A 22,846-nucleotide genomic window follows, 5' to 3' on the forward strand; every position below is an offset into this window, starting at 1 on the left:
AGTGCTTTCCGCCACTTTATAAAGTTTTGTGCCCGAAGTGTTTCTATTCTGTTGAATGACCAATGTGTGCACAAAAGAAAATTGTGCACTCAAAACTCTAAGCGGTGATAGAAAGAAGAAAAAAAAGCAGCAATAACAAATGTTTCTCGCATTACGCACACGCTAGATAATATAACTATAAATATATAGTTGAAGTCGATCTTTATACCCTCATTTAACTCTGACAAATGTGCCCTGCTGTTCAGTCCGGAACTGAAGCAGCTAGAGGTGTGCCACCAAATACTGCCAAACCTCTGTTGCACTCCAAAAAAAAAAAAACATCTACCGTACCGCAGGAAAAATTACAAGTATGCATCACCTCATGTGCGAAGCTTATTATTCATTTTTTATATTGTTTAGCGCATCAATTGCGCAGGTTTTTTATTCTTGCAACCATGTATGTGAAACAAAATTAGGGGGACACTTAAGCTCCGCCTGAAAGGTATGACACGGCAGCGTGGATGGTTATTTGCTGTCTTCTTGATTAGTATCTGTTTTAATTACATGCACCAACTAGAATACATCAGTAGGCATACTAGACACTACAAGACACACAAGGCTCAGACTCTCTTTAACTACGCTAAACGGGCGTGCCTTAGTGGCATAGGGGCAGCGTGACTGACTCGCAACCCAAGGTTCAAGGGTTCGAATCCCAATTAATTAAAAAAGTATGCTTTTCAGCGTAATTGACTTATATCACTTCTTTAAATGTCATAATGACGTTTCAGTGACGTCCTGACCTCATAATCACAATTTAACTCGTATCTTTATAATTTTCATTACACACCTCAGTTTCTGACGTCACAACCCTCTGGACCATTCTTGAATTAGTTTGACAATGCGCACGGCTCTGCCTACAATTCACAGCTGAGAGAGAGCGCTCTGTATTCTATTTCGCTAATTCTTGTCGCATATCTTTCACGCTGTTGCTAGCTCGCCGAACTCGCCTTACTGTTATCATAGAATGGCTTCAGGACCACCTGCAATAGAATGTCAAGGTGTATAGTTCCTTTCTCTGCATATATCCACTCTAATATCGTTTATGCTTAGGAATCTAAAAAAATAAACTTAAAAGTTCGCACATTTTCTTAATATTTCAGAATTTACCTTCAAGAAACAATACAACACATAATAGTCTAAATAATCTCGGCAAATTAAATTCAGATGTCTTCTGCGGCGGGTTGCCTCAGCTGGCGCAGGACAGTGTTAATGATAAATGTTATTGAGAAAGTGCTTGCTTCCACAGTGGATGCAGGTGGGCCTATAATGATGATGATGGATGTGGAAATGGAACGTTAGTTATGAGGTAATGATGCAGTAATTATGAAGGAATTGTGAAGTCAGAGGGAAAGTACTTGATTCCGCAGTGACATAGGTTGGCTGATGATGATTATGATTGATGTGGAAATAGACCGTTAAGTAATTACGAAGTAACAATGAAAAAAGTGCCGCGTATATTGCCAGAAAGGTTTTTTTTTTGCGTATACGAGTTTTTACAGCTGCAGTTGACACTATGTGCAGTCCCTTATTCCTGAGCCGAATCGTTGCGGCCATCACTCAGAAAAGGGTTCCGAGGCGCAGAAGCTGCTTTCCCGTGACCCAGAGATCAGGCTTGATCTGAGTTTATTCTATTATATCGAGTAGCCAAGAGCGCTAGTGCCTCCGAGCATAATGTTATTCATTATTTTATCCCAAACCTGATTTCTCGCACCGTTGATTTGTGGGAAGTTCTTTTGCACTTAAGCCTTAGTTATAATTTGCGCGTAGGCGAGGCATCGGTTTGCCTAAATCCGCATTAAAATGTCACTGCCGAAGACACAGAAATCATAAATGCGTTGCCTAATTGTTGTTGTTGATTGCCTAACAGACTTTTTTATGCCAAGAGCGTGACTGAACTCCTCCTGGTTGGGAGACACACCACTTTTCCAACTTTTGAAACTAATATTGCATTTTATTGCGCCGTATTGTGCAATGTTCTTTCGACGCGCACAAAGATTTCCTGAAGCTGCATGGCGCGCAGGTTTTTGTTTTTAGTGCTTTCCCTCTAAAGTGGGAAAATAAAGCACGTATTTCATAAATTTATTTTAAAATTTAAGAGAGAACAGAGTCTCAAAAGCACTGCACAGAATCACTTTTTCTTCTGCTTGCGCCCTTATACTTGAAAGAATCAATAATTCTGCCCAAAACTATTAGCGGGCCCTTCTGTGCTTTATACAGGGTTTATCGCAATAGCGCCCCTGTTTACAACTTTTGTCGGCTTTGAACTAAACCAAGACGCTTGGTTATGTAATTTAGAAACTGGTACATTGACAGCGGCATGCTTTAAGCGTCTCATTCTGGTGGCTGCGCCTTTCTGCGCGACAGAGAGATGTTTTTGGGAACGACTTAGCCGCAGAAAGAATGATGCACAGCACTTGCTGCCACATTCATGTGGCATGAGACGATTCATCTCGCTGCTCGTGCTGCGTCGGAAAGTAGTCACTTTCTGCCAGACAGGCAGCCAATAAAACAGCAAGAAAACAGGTGGAACCATCGTACCACGTTCTCGCTCAGACGTGTAGGGCATTATACGTTTTCGCAATGCGTCTACCGCTGCGGGCAGGAGCGTCTACGTGACCCGGTTTTCATATCGTGGTCGGAGGAGCCGCAAACGTCACGCCCTCCCCTCACTGTTGCCGATGGAATTGAAGGGAAAAAATTAGAAAGCGAATGAAGGCCATCTGAACATGTGGATGCAGACATGTGAAACATTTCTCAATACAGGAAGTCCGCTGCTCTTCGCAGTCCTCATCCTTGAGACGAGGTTCGATTCTTCGTTTTGCAGAAAAACAAGAACAAAAACCAACGTACTTCCTGACCCTTGCCGTCTTCTAATTACAAGAAAGTGCGCGTAGGCTTTGTGAGCCCGATCATGAGTCCCCCCCGGAGAAAGATAATGGTTGGCAGAGTGTTGCGGAGCATTCGCGAAACGTGCGAAATCCGGTCAAAGTGAAGGCAGGGGCGAGTCAAGTGAAAAACGCTCTCTTGAACGCTGGCCGAAGGCCACTCGACAGCGAAGTATAATTATTTCTTCGTTTTCTGTTTCACAATCGTTAGACCAAGGGGAACTTCGGAATTCGCAATGAGTGCCCTGATGGACTTCAATTACTAAAGAAAGAAGAGGGAAAGAAGAAAAGAAAGAAAGAAGCCTCGAATGCCCAGCTTTCAACGGACGTCTTTCTAGCATATTTCCTAAGGCTTCATGTGTTAAGTTGGATTGGTGAAATAAATGTATGGAAAGGAAGGTGTCCCACGGGATCTGCAATGCAACGGACCATGGACGCCAATTTGAAGTATTAAAACTGCTCTTGCGGGCACGAGAAACATATTGGCTCAAAACATTCGTGGAATCTAGTATAAGCAGAAAATCTTCAGACCGCGGTACTGAGAATAAGCTGTCATTAAGTCGTCGGAAGATACCGCAATGGGCGGTTGCCGTAAGGAGCAGACGCCCAAAAGGCAGCATTTTGCGAAAGGGTCAATTACGATGCTCAGCGTTGCTTGCACCCGAGTCTGCCTTTTCTCCAGGGCCTTTTCATCGAAAATCTAAGCTTCGGCACGCTACACATGCTGCACCCCTTATTTTCCCAAGTACTAGTTCATGATGGAATCTTTAGAGCATCCAGAGAGCTGATGTTTGGAGGGAAGAGCGCTTTAAGAAACCCTTACTTCGTTCATGAATACGATTGAGATTTAAGGCTAGATTGAGCAGGCACATAAATAACGTTCTGAAATTCGATTTGTTATATTTTTGCGGCAAGAACAGCCTGAGAAAAAATCCCAAAGTCATGATAAGATTTTCAGCAAAATAAAAGCTGGGCTATGTTGGTCTGACACATAACACGCTGTTCATGCCCAACGGCAGAAAGTGTTCAGTGAAGATAATAGCGGTCCAGCCCAAGATAATAGAATCGTAGGCGTCGTTTTAAATGTGCCTCGCTATTGATGTCGTAGGTAGAACTAATGATGCGAATTAATCTTATTGTCGTAACTTTTTGAATAACGATGTGGATCTTAATTTGCTAACGAAAATTTCCAGAAGCCAAGGAATTTTGCTGCACGTTTGGTAATCACGCACACATGTTGCATTTAACTTTAAGCAAAAGTTTCAATAGGTCTCTGGCAGGATGCACATGAGTAATAAGGGAACATTAGGCCGTAGTTGGACAAATAACTGTTTGGTCACTACGAAGTAAAGACGGAAAGATTTACTGCATTACTGTTGCACGGCAAGTACCGCGTGTATCTTAACTTCATTGCCATCGCCACTGAGCAGTCATGAGACACCTTCTGAGATGCCCGAGGAAGAGCAGGCTGATAGCTGGCCAGCGGCATTAAACATGTCGATCCCGGCAGTTTTATGGCCTAGATACTTCGCAACGTTGCAGTTGTCTTTTATTTGTTTGTTGTGTAGAACCTCGCCGCTATCGCTCTGCTGCTGCGTTTTCCCATAACGATGCGTGGCTGACCAGGGTTTGGAAAGGAAGCAGCTTGACCGACACGGTAACGTCGTAATGCCCTGACCATCGCTTCGGGGCGCAATAAGGAAAAACCTACAGTGGGCTTTCCCTTATTGTCCTTAAACTAGGCAATTGTGCTGCCGTAGCGAGCTTAGTGAACATGCTGAGAGGCACTTTGTCTTGGTGGCTGTCATTTAGGCACGTCCCATTTTGTGTTTGCGACGGGTTTTAAGAACGCTTAAAGTGTTGCTTAAAACTTCTGGAAACGACCTAGCCAGTCCGCTACAACTGTAAAAATGGCCCCTGCATGCTTCATTCTTGCAGCCTTGGCGCTAATGGCAGCTCTTCTTTTCTCCATACAGAGCAATTATTTCTTCTGCCAAGCAGACAGACACTTAGCGGCCGCCTATCTCTCAGTCCATGAAGGGAGGACGGAATTAGGGGGCTTTTCCTGTGTTCCGAGGCTCTGCACTCAAGTCCCGCATGAGCGCCTCTGCCTTGCTCAGCTGATAACGGAAAATGCAGGAGGGGAGGTATTTGTTTTCTGTGCATTGTTTCCGTGGGCTGGCAGTTGCGTCTCAGTTGCATCCGCTCTGAGACGAACAGCGAAGGAAATCCCCTCGTGCCTCTTCCGCCTCCCGGAACCTAACGAAACGAACCGAGACTCGTGGACACACGTGCAAAGCGACGAAAATTTCGTCACAGTCGCGGGAATTGCCGGTGACTCCCCGATCGGACGACAGCACCAGCGTGCGTCTCGCGTAAAGGCGAGGCTCTCTTACCTTCTCCGCGCCGGATGTCCACTGGCACGTGTGTTGAGGTACATTTTTTTGTGACATTTTCCTTCCCGCTCGTTCTTTTATCGTCATCAAGCGACGGAAAAGTAAACGTTAGTCGCCCTTTTACGTGGAGCCGGTACATAACGCATGTGTTTCTCCTTTGCAGCTGTGAAATTCTGAAACAACGGGAAGTGCGGCGCCGACGAGGTGGTGGAAAGAAGCGTACCTACCAAATCACCGGAGGTGACAAACGCCTCCGCGTGGCTTCGGGCACCTAGAAAGCCGTGGTTCAGTGATATTGCGCCACAGTGACATCGCTTTGTTTTCTTCATCCATTACTTCATCGCCAGTATGGGGCCCTCACCTTGACTCGCTAGTTGTAAACATCGAATCTGTCCAAGGTAGTGCCGTCCGTTTCACTTTTTCGAACTATTCCCGAACTGCACGCGTAACTGTAATGAAGTCAAATCTAAGCTTGCCTGATCTTTCAGCCCGTCGCAGAATTTCGCGGTTGTTTTTTCCACAAAATATACCAATCTTCCTCAACTCAGAGATTCGCTAGATGTGCGGCTATCTTACATTTCATTCCGCAGCAACCACCAGTTCAAAGTTGATGTGCCCGGAAGTCGCACCAAATTACATTTCGGTTCATTCTTTCCCAAGGCATTAAAGGAATGGAGTCACCTCCCCGCCTCTATTGCAAATGCTGCCCTGTTGAAAAAGGCTGTTACTGATTATATATTGTTGAGCTTCTGTAATAATTTTGTTCGCATTCTGCTTCATTATTTTGACTCACTCCTCTCTGTAATGCTTTGGCCCTGAGAGTAAACAAATAATAAAGTAAATATATAAATACTGTAGAGGCACAAAGGTGTTAAGATTTCACGAGTTCACAGAATCACTGGGAAATGTGTTTATTGCTATATTGTTGAAACAATCAGTTTTTACATGCAGTGTGAGCTTAATACCTGTCCGTTAACAGTTTTTCCCAAGCATTTTTACATCTTGAATCACCAACAACTTTCGTTCTGTTACGAAGGTAGCCGCACATAAAAGCGACGCAGTCAGCGTGCTTGAGTTTCAGCACCTAGTAAGATTGTTAATGAGTTAAAACGTTCTTTTCCCGCAGTTGTTACGTCGGTAGAATAACATTTCAAATTAAAAAATTAGGCCTTTCATTAAGAATAATTCATGGCACTGGGACTAGCCTGCAATTGCCCTATGCATGGGCATGCCGAAATGTAGAGGATAAGAAGATTTAAAAATGAAGCCAGCGTTTGCGCCGTCTATGGTGACTTGCATGAAGTAGCCCTAGCAAAGGTCGTCGCAGTAATGCAGCCGGCTGTAGAACGTACATTGACTATGCAAAAAAATATGCATGCACTTGTATGCTGCCTGTACAGGTCACTTTGAGACCTGCCCCTTGTAAAGTGGCTCCATATGCTTTTTATCTGCAAAACTTTTACAACTTGAAAACGGTGGTTGTCTCATAGCCATGAGTCGCATCAATACCATGAATTGATTTTCCCTATATGGTAGATGATGATTAAAGGATGCTTGCGTCTTGTAGATTCGATATTGCTCGATCACGCTGCTCAAGGACACTTCTGGAGAGATTAACTTTTTATCAACAATTAATAAAACATTGAAAGATGCAAGCAAGAAAGAAAGCTTTTTTACATTTGGCTGACTCGTAGTTTTACCTGACGAAACCAGCCATCGGTCCCACCGAAACAGCTGGTTTCAAACCCTATGTGTCCGCCCTTGGCGGCGGCAATACCCAATTATGCAAGTCCATAAACATCCACCCAACAAATCGTTGGGGAAAGGAAAACATAACCATTCAACGATTGGGGAAAGAAAACAACAGCAAATCAATGACTAGGGAAAGAAGATATGCCACATAGACCAACACTGTACAAGTATGTAGTACGCTCTCCACTAGCGAGATTTCAGTGTATCGCCCTGTCCTCGCACGAGCTTCGTGAACACTCGCTTTCCCATTGGTGCGGGTTTTTTGAACCTCTGGTAAATCCAGTTTTGAGGAAAGGCAATCTGCAAGGGCCATCTGTTAAGTGCCGTCCCTCACAAACTCTCTTCATGCACATTCGACGGACGGACACCAACTCTCGCGTGTCTCTTCCCTGTGCATGTGAGCTGAGGTTGACTCATGCTAACGAACGGTCGCTCTTCATGTATGCAGCTAGCGGGGCAATGTCTTGTTGATCGCCCCTCAAGCTGTCAACGAGACGCCCTACGCTTTAAGCATCAGCGCCGCAGACATGGCACGAAAGCCACTCGGTGCGCCGCGGATAATAGACACATTTAGTTGGGGCGTACGCAGTAAGCTTGCGTACGCATCTCTTACTGCGTTGCCTACACTGTGAATAGTGTAAACACGACACTTTTAGTTAGCCGTGCCGTAGCGTCCCTCATTCGAACGCGTAGACAGTAGCGCCATTTACTGACAGGACGTCAAATAACATCAACGCTCGGTTGAAGAAATTTTCATCGGTGATTACCGATAACTAGGGTGAGTGCATTGCGAGCCTTTTTTTTTTTGTTCCAAGAAAAACTATGCAAACCGAAGAAAATGTAAGAACTGAGGTAGAAAACTGCTTCGCCAGGTGTCGCTGCTACGAGGAAAACACACCGCATTTAGGTAGGCCTAGGAGCTTGAATATGGCGAAATTATCTGAAAAACAGGAGCCAATAATCGGTTATACCGGTACGTGTGGGCGAGAGTAGGCGAAGTAAAAGCTAACCGCTACCATTTGAGCGAGCTATTGCGTAAGAGAATCCAGCGGCGACATGTATTTATTCCGAAGCGGGCGAGATGGTCGCCGCCATGTTCTCTACACAGCACGTAGCGTCCCACGTTGCGTACGACGCTATGCTTTATAGCGGGCGGGCGTCCGCAACGCGAGTCTAGATACGTTGCGCACTGCGCATGCGCACTTGTTACCCGCAGTGTCATTGCGTGCGCAAGCTCACTGCCTACGTCCACCTAAAAGTGCCAAATGATGGCTCGTCGCTGCCCGCGAGCGCCCGCCTTGCCGCAGGAACGTGCACAACGGGATGCGACCCGACGTATAGGCTTCTGGAGGGGTTTGATCTTTCCCGTATTCTCGAAATCCTCCGCTCTCACCGTTGTGGGGAAGGCAGAAAAAAAAGAAAAAATTCAAATGGACATTCTTTTCCGCAAACCCAGAGGCGGCAAACACGCATAGCGCCGCAAACTTTACTCCATGTTTCTGCGGCGTACTCAAAACAGCCGAAGATCGTTCAATGTAATTTCCTCCTGATGCGAGGACCACGCGTAGGTCATAATAGCAGGACGCTGATAGTGAAACAGGAACTCGAGAACGGCAGGGTAGATAGGCAGACTTAAACAGAAATTCTAAATTGACTTAGCGACGCGGTCATGCGGCGTGACCGAGTTTAGAAGATGCCTTTGCGTGTTTGAGCTAGGCAAACTGACGCCTGCTTGACGCGACCATCCGGACACAAGATGGGACGCCAGTCTGTAAGCTGCATGGCCTGTGGCTTGCCATTTAGTTATTCTCTGTCTGCTGTTAGAATTGCTTCTGCCTGCCATTATCTTGCTTTTTAGTGGCTTTTCATCTGGGTGATATTATCGCTTGTCTTTGTCCTCGTGTACTTCCTGTATTTGTGCGTAGAATTTGATGCTTGTAAAAAAAAGACAAAATTATTCAACAAATTTGGTAAAGAATGTCTGCATAGCTTTTTTGACACGCTAGATCCGGTTCCGTCTAGGTCGGCTATGTAATCTGGCGGAAACATTTCCTTGTGTAGCATTGGCGAACTTGTTTACACTGCCTGAGCAACGCTATACAAATGCATCCAAAATCAAACGTTCCCTAAGAGCTGCTCTTTGATCGAGGAGCGTGCGAAAAACAAACGAACAAACAAACAAACATAAATGCGTCATTTGACGTGTATAAGCATCACTTTAGCACGGCAGCAATAAATTTACTTAGAAAAATTTGCATACTAAACTCACCTGTGTTTCTGTTACCAAAATGAGAAATGAAAGTTCAGAAGGAGAACACATACACGAAGTTATAGTCTGAAAAAAATATACCTTAGGTGTATGAAAAATAAAGAAATGCGCATTTCAATTATTATCAAATCAGAATAAAATCAGTTTATTGGGGCATGAACATATTTGCACAGAGCCTGCCCACGGTATGAGGCAAAAGAAAGGGGCTAACAGCATACTTCCTGACGATGCCTTACCACTGGCTACACATCAATGGCAGAAATAGTGTAAACAAATTCATTTCAAAACAAAATTTAACAACGAAAACAAAACAAAACATAATTCTTCAGTTCAGTTTTAATAATAGTGGGAAACTAATCAGGGCACAACACACTATTAAAGAAAAAAAGATTCAACAGTGACGCTACAACTCACGACACAAAAAAGAAGTTATTAGGAACGAAGCTTGCACTAAAATCAGTACATGTCACATGTATTTGATGCGTCAGTAGTAAAAGAAAATAGCATCTCAATTTTCTTTTTATATTGAAAAATAGTTTTGCAGATTACAGCGTCATCCCTTATTGAAGGATACGCGAGTGGAAACGAGAGGGGTAACTCGTAGACTGTAGCTTATATTTCTATTCGCGTATGTGTTTCTGACAGATGAGATGTCCTGTTTAATTTTATAATAAATATTAACGGCTACAGAAAACTTATGGCACAGTGGGAATGGAGGTACATGAAAGGCCTTAAATAAGCAGTAATCCACGGAAGAATTTAGTCAACATAATCGCAAAGCTCTCTTTTGTAATGAAAGTAGCCTGGTTTAATCAGTTTTGTTGCATGTGTCTCCAATTAAATTGCAATATACCGGCTGTGAATGGATTAGGGCAAAATACAGCTGCTCTTTAGTCTGCATGGGCAACGAGTACCCGATGCGATGGATCACACCAATAGATCGAGCTGCATGTAAACGGACGTGATTTACATGGTCACCCCATCCTAGGTCACTACGAAAAAATGCGCCCAAGAATTTACAGTAGTTTATGAATTCAGTCGGGGTATTGTTGAACTGAAGTCGGATGGGATAATCTACAGGCTTATTCTTAGGACGGAGAAGCATAAATTTTGTTTTGTGAACATTCAACTCCAGTTTGTTCACCGCGAGCCACAGCACCAGTTCATGTATCCAGGAGTTGGAAAGACGCTCGAGTTCGCGAAGATCAGTACCAGAAAAGAAAAAGTTCGTGTCGTCTGCGTATAAAACAATGTTACAGTAAGGTGAAATGTTTACTATGTCGTTTATATATAGTGTAAAGAGAAGAGGCCCCAGTATAGGTCCTTGAGGAAAGCCAAACTTTATTATTGTGTACCGAGTTCGTATACTGAGTGCGATTTGACAAGTAGCTTTCAGGTAACGTGGGAGACGTTCCGCGGACGCCATACCTGTGCAATTTATGAAGTAGAATGTCGTGCTTAATTGAATCGAAGGATTTGGGAAAGTCAAGGAATACGCCAATAGTAAAAGGTTTGGGTTCAGTGTTATGAATCAGACTGTTTTTTTTATTTCGAGCAGTGCTGCCTGAGTGTATCTTCCAGACTGAAGTCCGTATTGGTCCTTTCAAACGATATTAATAACTTGCAGATATTTGTATACCCTCGTGAAGATCAATCTGTCAGCAACTTTATAAAATGAAGGTTGTATGGAAATCCGATGGCAGTTATTGGGCCCATATTTATTTCCACTTTTGAAAATTACTGCAAAGAGGGCGGATTTAATTTTTTTTTTCGGGACCTCTCCTGTACGAAGCATTCGATTACTAATGTGAACAAGATGAATACTGATAGACGTAGCAGCGGCTTTTACTGCAAGTGTACTAATGCTGTCTGGGTCAAGAGAGCATGTATTGCGAATGGAGTTTATAATGGAGAGAATTTCATCGTCACTTATAGGAGATAAAAATACTGAATTTACACAAGCTGGGACTAGAAAAGAATCGATAGATTTTACCACTGAGGGAAAATTGCACGAAGTGGAATTTTCTATATTTAAAGAATGCGCATTCAGTTTGTTAGCGAGCGAGATACCGCTATAAAGAACTCCGTTTATCTGTATTTCCGAAAAAAGAGGTTGTTGCTTCCTTCCAATGAGTTTATTGAGGCCTTGCCATAGCGTTCTAGTGTCATGCGTTGAGGAAAACTTTATACGGTAAAAAAGTGCCTTTGCCTTTCCTAAGTTATGGTGTAAGTTATTCCGAAACTTTTTAAACTCCTTAAAATGTTCTTCATTACGTGTGTCAAGAAATTGTGCCAATAACATGTTTTTCTATACGCTTCAAAAGGGAACCAGAGGTGCATTCTTTTCAAGCCTGTCTGCATTGTTTGACTTGCTTGTTTTCTCTAAGAATATATAACACGCGGAAGAAGGGTTCTATGTTTTTTACACATCAACCCAGATAGTTTCAGACATAAGTAAACAAAATTTAACAATGTTCTCTTGGTCATAGGTTTTACGTATGTAAGCAGAAGTGTCCGGTTCCTTCATATACGAAAAAAGTGCGAAAAAGAGAATATGATCGCTTATTCCCAAAGCGAAAACACCAGATCTGGTATTACATGGTAAAATATTTGTGAAAAATACATCGAGTAAGTTTCCGTCCGTCAAGTTATTCGAGTGGGCATATGAATGATGTTTTCGCAGTCATAAGGTAACATATCATTTCTATTATTCTGATTTGTGTCGGGTTACCATTCATAATATCAATATTCAGGTTACCTAATAAGGCAACAAGCATATTTTGTTGACTGATGGATTCCAAGAAAGACTCAATGAACTGAAAAAACATAGCCACATCGCTATGAGGGGGATGGTACACCACTATCATCGCTATATTATGATACTGAATGGTAACAACTTCAAAATGGTCAGCCACAAGTGTGCAATTTTTCAGCATGTCAAAACGTAGGCAGTTCTACAAGGTAAACCCCCTCCGCGTTTGTTTACCTTGAACTGTGATACTTTATCACACTCTAAACATTTTGAGGCAGAATGTTTTTTTCAGTGCATACCGTTTCAATACTTTCTTTTTCTAGTCTTTTCTTGCGACCAGTTCTAGTTTTTCTTGGGAGCAGTTCCCGGTTCCCGGGGAGCAGTTGGCAGATTTTTTTTAAAGGAAGGACACGCGATTTGTTTTTAATTTCCGGGGGGGGGGGGGGGGTTACCATTATAATCTGTGTTTTCTCCTTCCAGACGTTGTGATTATTTGAACTGAGCGAATTGTGAAAAGTTCCTGAGCGCTTCGTGCTCGTACGCTATTTTGAGAAGTGCCCTCAAAATTCTTTCCAGAACCAACACGACTTTTGGGGCCCGTGGAATATTGATTGCTGGATTTACAGAAATCAGCAGGACTGAAGAATAAATTACCGTATATAGAGCACGACCGATATAATGCCAAAGAACTTGTCCAGATGCCCTCCTACTTTTGAAATACATATTCCAGAGATGTTCAGCTCCAAGAGAGGCTGGAAAAAACTGCTTTTCACCCTTAGACAGAGTTCAGTACCCGATCTCTTCTAAGTGCGGCAAATCATTGAAAAATTGCGCTGCTTGGGGAATGTGACAACCACCAATATCTTGCGCCGCAGTCAAAATCCCTGCTTGAAATTACATACCTGTGTTTTAGGTGAGTAGCCGAAACACCCTAAAAGGGGTCGCCACGCGCTTATTTTTATGCACACGGCGTAGAAGCACAGCCTCTCTAGCAATAACTCACCGTTCAGACATGTCACATGGGACGATAGCACAAAGTTTACACAGGCATCAAAAACTTCCTTCTAGGTGCAGAAATCAAGATAAGGACTTCATTCTAAAACAAGTCTCACCCTCACACGTAACACCGCTTGCAGAATCTTTGCGCCATTCCTATAAATGGGCACTACGATATTATCGAGGAATGTGAAAAGAATTATTGGAAGTTTGAAATCAGTGTGGCGTACTTCCCAGCAGATCGTTGGCGGTGGCTCAAAGGCTCTGTGGCCGTGCATAACAAGCAGTTCTTCAAACAGAATACACCACGCAAGGTCAGTGAACTTCGAGGTACAAGTAGGGTGACGATTGAATCAAAAAAGAAGAAAGTTGGTTTAGAGGGGAGTGATTTCGTTATGCCGCTCTCTATTGATGTGCGCTGCGGAATCTGCGTATTTTCAGGAGCTCGGTGTCAGTCATGTCAGTATATAGAGGAGACAAATGGCAGGCGATTAAGACAGCCTAAATTGTTTCTTGATGTCATGTCAGGAATGGAAATTCAATTTAGGCTGGTTGCGCCACCATTTATGATATCATTTGAATCACTAAAAACTCATTGACGCAGAAACAAGTGGAAGGCAGGAGAGGCAGGAAAAAAATGAGACGCTCATCTAAAGCTGGTAGAACGACACCCTCTGTTCTGTAACTCGTCACCGATAAGGAGCGAGTAGTCAGTGGTATAGAAACCTATAAGAAAGCAAGAAGGAAAATTAAATAGCGACAATGTAACCAAGCTGACGGGATGGTGTTCTTTATGCGCAGCAGCATCGAGTAGATGAATGCGCCCTACTTTTACGCCCACTAACTAGAAGTGTGCACGTGGTTATAGTCAAGCGAAACTTCATTGCGAATATTTAATGCAGTGGCCGTGTACAATTCTAAGTTAACTGCGCGTTCCACACTCCGCTTTATAGGGTCCCTGAGCGCAAATAGATTTAAGGCAGAAAGCTGGACTAGTTGGTGTTTAGATTGAGAGGACATAGTAGTAGCGCTAAAACAACACAGCGACGTAGGATATAAGTAGACAACACAGGCGCTAGACATGAAGTGACTTTATTCACGAAAATACCACGCATTTATAGGTGACAATCAGGTGTAAAGAAAATCAACAATGAAATCGCATGCGTGACGGCACTTCCTGATACAGGAACCTCAATTCTTCGGTTGAAAAATAAATATTTGGTTAACCTAATGCTTTTTGTGGCGGATACCAGAAGCTATCTTACACTGCCATTCACTTCAACACGGTAGCAGCCCGTTCTTTTCGGTAAGGACGGCACCACTAGTTAGAATCGACTGGTGCGAAGGCTTTTAAATGAAATATTTTCGCCTATAAACATGTCTTTTCCTGCCGGACAAACGGCAATGTGGTCGGAAAGAGACGAAGAATAAATTTTTACCGAGAACAAGAATTGGAAGAAGTTCCCCAGTAGCCGTTCAATACGCTACTAGTGAGGTCGATACAAACAAGGTGACACACCGCTTCTTTCGTGCAGGGATTCATTACGGCACTTTTTTATTTAAACGCAGAAAGAAGCAATGAGGCTCTGGCGTGGCGATTGCATCACCGCTCATCTAAACTGCTGCATGTGATGCCACAGTGCTGTGCATTCTATTTTGATCGGTTTGACTTTAGTGTGCGGCTTAGCCGGGTGCTAGTGTCCTCAGCTAAACAGTGACGTCATGTGTCAAGTCCCATGTCCGGATGCATACCCAGAAATTCTGGACCAGTGTATTTTCTGATGAAAATAGTTTATAGTTTCTAGTGAAAATAGTTTGCAGCTCCAGGAGCTCCAAACTATTTTCACTAGAAACTATGAGCTTCAGGCTTGCATTTCTTTTGCTGCTAACGTTTTTGTTTTAGTCACAAACGTTTCCTGTTAGTTTTCCATAGCAGGCTTAACTACTCGATGCAAGCAATGCGCAAATTTTAAAAGATTTTGCTGCGCATCAAAAAAATAGACCATTAAATTTCATGTTTCCACAACAATGCCTTAGATTATTCCATAGTTGCCTCACAATTAAAATTGATGTCCGAGAATCTGCGAAATTAAAAACGTGTCTATAATTGCAGTAATGAATAATTAAAGTGCGTCTAAGCGTGCAAGAAAGAGTGAACGATGTCTAAAAGTTGTGTAGCATTCCCCCGAAAAGCAAATCGATGACATAAGAAGTCATTTATAGCGCCCCTAAACTATGTGGTACTCTCTACTGTAGACCTCACAAGCATGGGCCGCAGTGTCATTTTAGTTGGTGACAATAAGCTCCATTCTGCGGGTTGTTATTCGCTGCCTGAAGATGTCTCTTTTTGTCTAAATCTAATAGCACAGCTGTGCTGAAAAGGACTTTGCCTTTGTTCGGCGATATCTGCCCAAACTGGCCGCCGTAATTTTAGTTACCCCAAGACATTGACTCTTTTGAGAAATAACGGTAATAAATTGCTGAGGTTTCTACTAATTCTTCCATTTTTGTGAGTCTTTGTGACATAAAACGAATTGTTCTGAGTAGCGATAAAGCGTAGTAAACAGGTAGCCCCATTCAAGTCTATAATGCTTTATTCAATTCCTATTTAAATTACTGTTCGTTGGTATGGGCCACAACAACAAAGACAAACTTAGACAAACTCCATTTGTTACAAAAGAAGGTTATCCGCTACATTGGAAATATCGATCCAACAGCCAGTACTAAAGATGCGTTTTTTTCCTTTAACATCATAAGGGTTGATAACTTATACAAATATCGATTACTCCAAACATTCTTTTTTTCCTCTACTGAAGTCAAGAACTTACTCTCATCTCTGGCATTTTTAACACTACGTAGCACAGATATACACACAAGAAGTAAAGATGTCTGGGAAATCCCCCACTTCCGCACTTATTATAAACATCAATCATTAGCACATAACCTGCCATCAATGCTTAATATGTACCAAAACACAACTCGTCTGAATCCCAAGAAATTGCGCACGTACTTCATAACATTGTGAACGACATTTTGATGTTATACTTAGTTTTTTCTACTGTGCTTCCTTTGTTTACAATTTCGTACTGTTATTTATGTCAACTTGTACTATTTTTAAGTATTTTTAGCTCATTTTGGCGAATATGGTGCATGACATACTGTATCATGTTGCCGCAATACTGTATTATGTTGCGTATGGTGTACATTGCTTTATATTCACATTATTTTTTTTTCTCAACTTCACTGTTCTGCCATGTAACGGTCTCCTGGGCCTCGTCAAGCTGCTCACCCAGCTTTTAGCCCAGGAGACCATTCCAGTTCTTTCTGGGAAAAATAAAGAATGATTGATTGATTGATTGATTGATTGAAAAGAGTTCACATAGAAGATATGCTTGCACACGTATATCAAGCCTAATAACATCGTCGTCATATGTTTCTTCAAAAAGACACTCGTCGCGATTATGACAGGCGTGGTTTCTCCAGGAGGGACATTGTTTTTTTATTATACAGTTATGCGCCAACACCACTTTTCTGAAGATGCAGCAGATGATTAATTTATTGTGCAGGAGTAATTACGAGGTCGACTGACGAGACACCAGACAAACCACTCACAAAAAAGTGAACTCTGTCGGTCAGTGCCATCACGCCGCCAGTCTGTTTTCACGCTCATCCTGCATATAAACTTGTGCTGCCATAACACGAGAGGTTCAGGGCAGTGGTATTTATAACTTGGGATGTTAGCTCGGGCTGGTTTAGCAGCCTCATTCGTTTATGTTCACACATCCGCGCACGCCAGACGCGCTCACACATTCACGGCCACGCATTCTCATGCGTGGAGCGTAGCTTTCCTACGTTGTACTAGAGGCGAGTAACCGTAGATAATGAGCTAGCGGGAAGGCCTTGGACGGAAACTGTCATCGCTGGCCCTTTCCACGGCAAGGGGCAGGGGTGCGGGAAAGGTGACCCCCATAAGTGCAATCTTTTGGCTGTCGCCCGCTGCAAATCGCTGGTGCGCCTCTTGCGCGCGTTCCCCGAAAAGGCGCACCGCGGCCAGGTGTTGCCTTTCGGCGGCTGCAAGCCGTTACAGCGACTTTGTTTTCATTGGCTGCTGTAGCTTGCACATGCTTTGTGCCTTATTTGCATGAGTACTTCAATCGCGAACTCTGATAGCGCATGTTTCATATTTCGAGATTTTATGGGTTGCTCTTTTTCTCAGCAGCGAGGTTCAAGGTCTCAAGGCCCTTCTGGAAGTTTCTGTTAACCTGCACGGGCGCATGGCGATATCAGCGTTTATTAGAGCTTAGGCTGAAAACGTGAATGACGATTTTGCTATCCACCCAGGTGGCTTAGTGACTCCGGCTTTCGGCGGCTGCGACCAAGGTCACGGGATCGAATCCTAGCCGTGGCGGCCACAGTTCGACGGAGGCGAAATGCAAAGATGCTCAAGTGTTGTGCAATGTCAGTGCGCGTCAAAAACTCCAGGTGGTGGAAATCGATGCAGAGCCGTTCATCTGCAGCTTTAGGAATCTAATACTCCTTATACCGCATTGATTTTTGTTTTCGTGGAAGTACGCCTGAAGGGCCCAAAAGAAGGGGCGCTAAAACCGCCGTCGGAAATGCCACTTGTTCTTTAATGAAAACTTGCCATGAAGCCTATCTAAAATGTAATCTAAAGGGTTCTGTGGCGACAATGATATTAAAAGCCGCATAAGCAAAATATTTACACGCTACTGAAGCCATGAAAATACGGAGTTCCCCTGAGCCTCGGGCGCAGGCATTGGAATCCATACATAGATTGCGTTGGACGAGCGTCTAATGTCTTCGCTTCATACCCAAGAAGAAAAGAAGCTTCGATATATCTTCGCGAATATTGGCCATGAGCCGATGCACGCTATCAGACATTGATTAAACGTGTTACACATATTAGGCGTACCAAGTTTACTCAACGCTTTAATCACTGCTTGTGTTTTCGAAAGCCCCTCGTAGCTATATAGCTATATAATCTATAGTTCGGTCATCATTTATTAAAGTGTTAGCCGTGTGTTCGGCCTCGGGTATGAATGAAGTGAGAGTGGCAGATAAAAGCCTACGTGTTTTTTTTTAGTACTTTGTTTGCAGTCAATAGTGCCCCAATATATACGCATGCATAGCGCAAAGAAACATGCAAGCAAGAACTAAGCTCATCTCATTCCCATTGATAGGAGGATGGCAATGCTCAGAGGTAAGAAAGGGGGCAGTGCAAGTTTTTTCTTCATATCCCACTCAAAATGGTAAACTTCCAAATAAAATAGTGCTGTAAAATTTTGGGCGCTCCAGCATAAATGTGTATATTCCATGGCAGAATGTTAGAAAACTTAAGTGATAGAATAATGAGCACTCGGCAGGCAGCTGTCGCTGTCCGAAGGAGCGTCTGAACACGCTTTAGTGTACTGGATTTGAAAGTAGTTTCGTTCGTTTTTTTTCCTTCATTTTTCTTGTTTTTTTTAGTTGCAGCGCATTTTGGAGAGAAGTCTCGCGGTAACTGTCTTCTTGTGATATGTCCCTATAAACTGACGCGCGAAATACTATTGCTAGCAAAATGCTAAAGATTGAAAAATGAGACATTACAAATTAATATTACACTGGTATTAATTTCGCTGTTTTGCAACAAATGAAGAAACACACTGAAGTTGAAAGAGAATAAATTGCGGTTCCTGTTTATGACCACGTAGAGAACAAAGCAATGCTATGATGCTGCTTGTCGTGGCTCTGTAGCATTATGTGTACAAAAGAGGAGTAGTTACACCTTAGAACTTGAATGAAGCAGTTCCGGCAAAAAGTTTAAAAGAGTGGTGTTCCGAAAAAAAAAGAAAGAGCTACCTCAGTACTTTTCACAATGTGCACATGAGACGCATTGAGGCCCGGTGAGACTTTTTTGTTGACAAGCTGAAAGCGCATTGAGTTTAGAGCGAAACACGAGTATCTTCCTAGGACAAGTTTTCAAAGCCGTTTAAAAGCAGAATTCACACTGATATTGCTTTCGTGTATGGTGCGGTTTTGTTCACGGAAGGCTGCAGCGTGAGACACAAACGCTAGCCGGTTGATTGCCAGAAAAAGTGAAAAAAAAGAAAGGAACGCAACAAGTGGTGCAATAAACTTTTACATTTTATCCTCATTCGAGTGAAGGTGCGACGTTAGATATTTTTAACCCCGAGCAGCCGCAAGGAAGACTTTACATGTATAGTATTTTTTTTATCTGGCTACGAACGTAGTAGCCGTTCTCCCGGGGAGAACAATAGCTTTTTTTTAAGCCTAGTGTAAGGAACACTTCAAAGCTTCCACGAAGTTGTAATGGACGGTTCAGGTAAGACCGTGTATGTTCAGGTATGACCGAGGGGTCTGACCAGTGTTGATACTGAACCGAAACAGGCGTCAATGCCGACGAACCGAATCTTCACTCGCGGCAAGGGAGACTGGGCAAGAAGCGCACGGTTACTCACTGCGCGTGCTTACAACTGCCTATCCATTTTATTTCTTTCTTTCATGGTCACTGGCATAACAACAACCAAGCCGGTGGTGCCGGGGGGAGTGGACGACCCAGAAACCAGTTCCGAGGATCAACAACTCTCTCGCGCGGCTCCAAGCAACGGACTGCCCTCTCTTGAACACCGTGCCGCCAGGAAAGGGTTCAGCCCCAATCCTGCCCAACAGCAGTAGGTCTGCCGTGCTATGATATGTTTCTTCTTTACTTCGTCGCAGTGCGGGGTCCGTAGGCATGGGCCAGCCCCCGAAATGCGCGCTGCTGGGCGGGCAAGGTCAAGCGCCCCTCTCAAGCTTTCGGATGCCCCCGTCCCGAGTGACACGGGGCCGCCGAAGCGGGGCAAGGGACGCCCCAAAGAAAGCATGCTCGTTATTTTTACTTTGTAGTGAAGAATGGAGACAGAGTGGCGGGAAGGGAGATAAGCGGCAGATAGTGCGCCGCTCTTGCTTTTTTGGTTTATTAAGCTATGGCTCTCCACCGAGGTTTTTGGCCGGTAACGGCGGCGCAGTGGGGGGTGGGGGGGTGTGTGGGGGGGGGGGGGGGGGGGCTACGCAGTGCTTTTGGCTTCTGCTTTATGCTCGCTGCTGTTCAGACTTCGAGGTGAGGAGCACCGAAACTGTATAAAAGGACCGTTCTCGGCACACCCAAGACACAGATCGGGAAGGGCATCCGAACCGAGCAAGCATCCAAAGACTTCCACTTCAGATTCAACCATCACAGTGCCAACCACGAAAATGAAGGTACCTCGCGTTTCGCCCTATTCTTGTTAGCATTACTTATGCTGTTAAAGTCTGAAAGAGATTGGTTATGAACCAAACTCTTTCAACTAGCAACTCGTATTTTTGTCGCCATTGTTTTCTTTGTAAAGAGGGCTGCACACCGTTTGTGTCATTATTGCAGCCCGATGCAGTTGCAACTGGTAACCTTGATTCGTTTCTTGCTTGGAATACTTAAATATGTTAGAGGTAGTGCAGACATTCAGCAAAATATAGACCTTTGTTCCTCGCTATGCATATCCAGTTGCACATAGTTTACAGAACAGCTATTCTCAGAGAATATCACTATGTACATGTTTTCCGGGGTTTACAACGCGTTCTCAATGTTTTGTAGCACCTGGCTAGTCTGGTGTGGTGACAAAGCATTTAATGTACTCTAAACTCGTGCGCAGGAGATCTACAGAAGTGTTTACGCCTTTGTTGTAATCCTGAGTTTTGTGGACATGTACAAGTGCCATTGATGCCTGTGCCTGTATAACGCGATGATAATTTTTTTTCGGTTCTCGTGCACTTTCATTCCCCGCCGTGTTAGTTCCTGCTCTTAACAGTAGCAGTGATGGGGCAGCACTTGAGCCCGTAACGATACATGTGAAGAAGTAGTATGACCACAGAATCGTTCGGTTGATCTGCCCAATACTAATGGGAGGTACCCCAAGTTTAGTGCCCCAATAAGAGCTGATAGAAAGGGGCAGAGATAGAAACGACACAATTCCTTGGCTGTCATAAAAATGTCGTCTTAAAGTTTTCTTTGCGACTGATCATACCTTGAAGCTACGGAAATGAATAGTAGGATACTGCTCATTTTACGGTTGCGTTTCCTGCGTTGCTACATTTAGTGCTTAGCGAGTCACTTTTCCATGAATTGAAGAAAAAGTAAACATGATGACGACTGTGCCATCGATGGTCCCATCTAACTGTTCGCAGAAGCAGCGCTGATGTTCATTTTAAGCGAATGAGTTTTTTTTTTTTGGACCAGAATTTCTTGTCTTCCTCTTGCTTTCCTTTCCTGTATTATTCTGAATCAGACCATCATGTAATTTCGTTTTTCTGTGGAACAGTTCATTGTTGCAGCATTCGTTGCCGCCCTGGCTTTCGTCTCTGCTGAAGAAAAGGACGTTGAAGGCCGTGGCGCCATCCTTGGAGGCCCCGGTGTAGTTGGCGCCGGATACGGCCCAGGGCTGGTTGGCGCAGCAAACCCTGCCGTCTTGGGAGCCCCCGGTGCAGGTTACGTCGGTGGTCCTGGACTCGTCGCTGGCCCTGGTGTCGTCGCACCCGGCGTAGTCGCGCCCGGCGTTGTCGCCCCTGGGGTGATTGCACCAGGAGTCGGAGCTCCAGGATTGGTTAACCCCGGACTGGTTGGAGGAGTCGGCTATGGCCTCGGAGGAGTCGGCTACGGTGTTGGTGGTGGCTACGGAGCTGCGCAGGGAGTCGCTGCTGGAGGCCACCAGGCCGGATTCCAGAAGGGAGCTGCAGGTCACGCTCAGGGATCCGGAGCGTACGCCGGGGGAGCAGCCCAAAAGAACGTTCAGGCTTACAACAACCAAGCGGGCTACAGCCACAACTCTGGCTTCGCCTCCAGCGACACCAAGACTTTCGGCGCCGGCCAACAGCAGGGATCGACGGGATACGTTGGCGGAGCGGCTGGACACCAGGCTGGATTCGGCAAGACTGCACATGGAGCTGCCGGCGGCGTCGGTGGCGTCGGCTTCGGCATCCACGGCTAAAGGTGAGCTTCCGCCTGTAGGCAACATTAGTTGAAAAAATGGGAGCTCTGCACTGCACGGCGACCAATTGCTGTTGAGCGAATAATTCAGGCTACTTTTCTAATCAAGGCTAATAGTAACTTAACTTGTTACCACAGTAGCCGATTAGTCTTGAGAAATTTGATTTTGTTGTGTAATACTGTTGTGCGTGTTTCTTTCTGCAGACACTACGGACTGACTCTCCCCGATCCTGGCACCTATCGTGTTTTCGCTCACTTTCATCAATGGGCATTCAACTGTTATGTTGTGCAATAAATGTTGCAGCACCAAAGCGCATGCCTTGCACGTTTTCCTTAATGCGCATATTTGGGCGCATTTGATATCAGTCAACATTTTCAAGAGCACTTGCTCTACACCGCAAGTCTCGAAGTTGCTAGTCTGTGTTTCGGCTAAATTTCAGCACAATCTGAATATGGATGGCTGCAATATGTATGAGTGCGAACTCTGTTCACCAAATGAGCAGTGCACATGTGGTACTGGCGAGAGCAGCAAAAAAAGAACTAATTTTGAACTGAGTGATCAACTTATGGGCCTTTACACGTATGAAGCTAAATGGGTATGGAAAAATAAAGTTTGGAGCAATTAGACGCAACATGGAATAACCGAGCTAAGTGTCGCCCGCATTTCTTATTTCCAGTGTCACGTTGATTTTGTGCCAGAAACAAATCTAGAGGACACCGACAATTAACTGTGATAGC

The 22,846-nt window shown here is 44.1% G+C and overlaps 1 protein-coding gene and 1 long non-coding RNA gene across 2 annotated transcripts; both read left to right on the forward strand.

Moving 5' to 3' along the window:
• Positions 1 to 5,182: 5,182 nt before the first annotated feature.
• Positions 5,183 to 20,092, forward strand: LOC144099121 (uncharacterized). Its single transcript, XR_013307312.1, has 3 exons — positions 5,183 to 5,358; positions 5,484 to 5,718; positions 19,639 to 20,092. It is a non-coding gene; the product is annotated as an uncharacterized LOC144099121 (long non-coding RNA).
• Positions 20,093 to 20,201: 109 nt separating this feature from the next.
• LOC144099126 (uncharacterized) lies at positions 20,202 to 22,419 on the forward strand. Its single transcript, XM_077632223.1, has 3 exons — positions 20,202 to 20,349; positions 21,444 to 22,111; positions 22,313 to 22,419. The coding sequence occupies exons 1-2, from the start codon at positions 20,344 to 20,346 to the stop codon at positions 22,107 to 22,109; spliced, it is 672 nt and encodes a 223-aa protein (XP_077488349.1). The 5' UTR covers positions 20,202 to 20,343; the 3' UTR covers positions 22,110 to 22,111; positions 22,313 to 22,419.
• The last annotated feature ends 427 nt before the right edge of the window (positions 22,420 to 22,846 follow it).

This window comes from Amblyomma americanum, chromosome 1 (genome assembly GCF_052857255.1).
Source record: "Amblyomma americanum isolate KBUSLIRL-KWMA chromosome 1, ASM5285725v1, whole genome shotgun sequence".
In the NCBI taxonomy this organism is placed as follows: Eukaryota; Metazoa; Arthropoda; class Arachnida; order Ixodida; family Ixodidae; genus Amblyomma; species Amblyomma americanum.